This window comes from Amborella trichopoda, chromosome 5 (genome assembly GCF_054954075.1).
Source record: "Amborella trichopoda isolate Santa Cruz 75 chromosome 5, AtrichopodaSantaCruz75HAP2 v2.0, whole genome shotgun sequence".
Taxonomy (NCBI): domain Eukaryota; kingdom Viridiplantae; phylum Streptophyta; class Magnoliopsida; order Amborellales; family Amborellaceae; genus Amborella; species Amborella trichopoda.
The window spans coordinates 43,909,454-43,910,020 of NC_142340.1; the positions used below are offsets into that span (position 1 = coordinate 43,909,454).

At 43.0% G+C, this 567-nt stretch overlaps 1 protein-coding gene across 1 annotated transcript; it reads right to left on the bottom strand.

The window, feature by feature from the left end:
- Positions 1 to 225: 225 nt before the first annotated feature.
- Positions 226 to 567, bottom strand: LOC148782135 (uncharacterized). The gene has a single exon (XM_088866289.1). It carries the CDS (start codon positions 565 to 567, stop codon positions 226 to 228), a length of 342 nt encoding a protein of 113 aa, XP_088722415.1.

The following is a 567-nucleotide window of genomic DNA, read 5'->3' on the forward strand; positions in this document are numbered from 1 at the left end:
GACTGACATAGAGTTGATCATATTGCTCGAATTGAAATCAAGGATCCGAATTTACAATCCTCTTGAGAGGACAGCATCAAAATTCTGAAATTTCAAAAGTGCACTACATCTAATGGTTCAAAACCAACCTGCACCAATTTACACTCTTCCGCGGATACATAGATAAAAGAAAGGAGCCATTTGATCAAATTGCAAATCTTCCTTCCACTCTTCATATGAGAGCGATCACCAACCCACACCTCTGGATATCCACGACGGATCTGCGAACCTCGCCGAGAACGAACGGCTCAGATTATCCGGCTCAAATGACGCCACCCCGTTATCAAAATTCATGGCATAAGTCTCAGGATCATAGGAAACTCTCGCACTTCTGAGTCTTGGCCTGAAAATCTCACTCTTCTCCTTCTTCAACTTCCTCCATATGGACCACCACATTGATGAACTCACTCCAAAACCCTTACCAACCGGGAAAATCAGAGATTCCGACTCATCAGCATCTTTTCCGATTGATTTTTGGCCAAATGCCATGAAATTCCGACCATTAACGCAAGAGCAAGATTTTTGCAT

Bases quoted from the DNA above. Each gene is read 5' to 3' on its own strand.
- LOC148782135 (XM_088866289.1), bottom strand. From the start codon at position 567: ATGCAAAAATCTTGCTCTTGCGTTAATGGTCGGAATTTCATGGCATTT.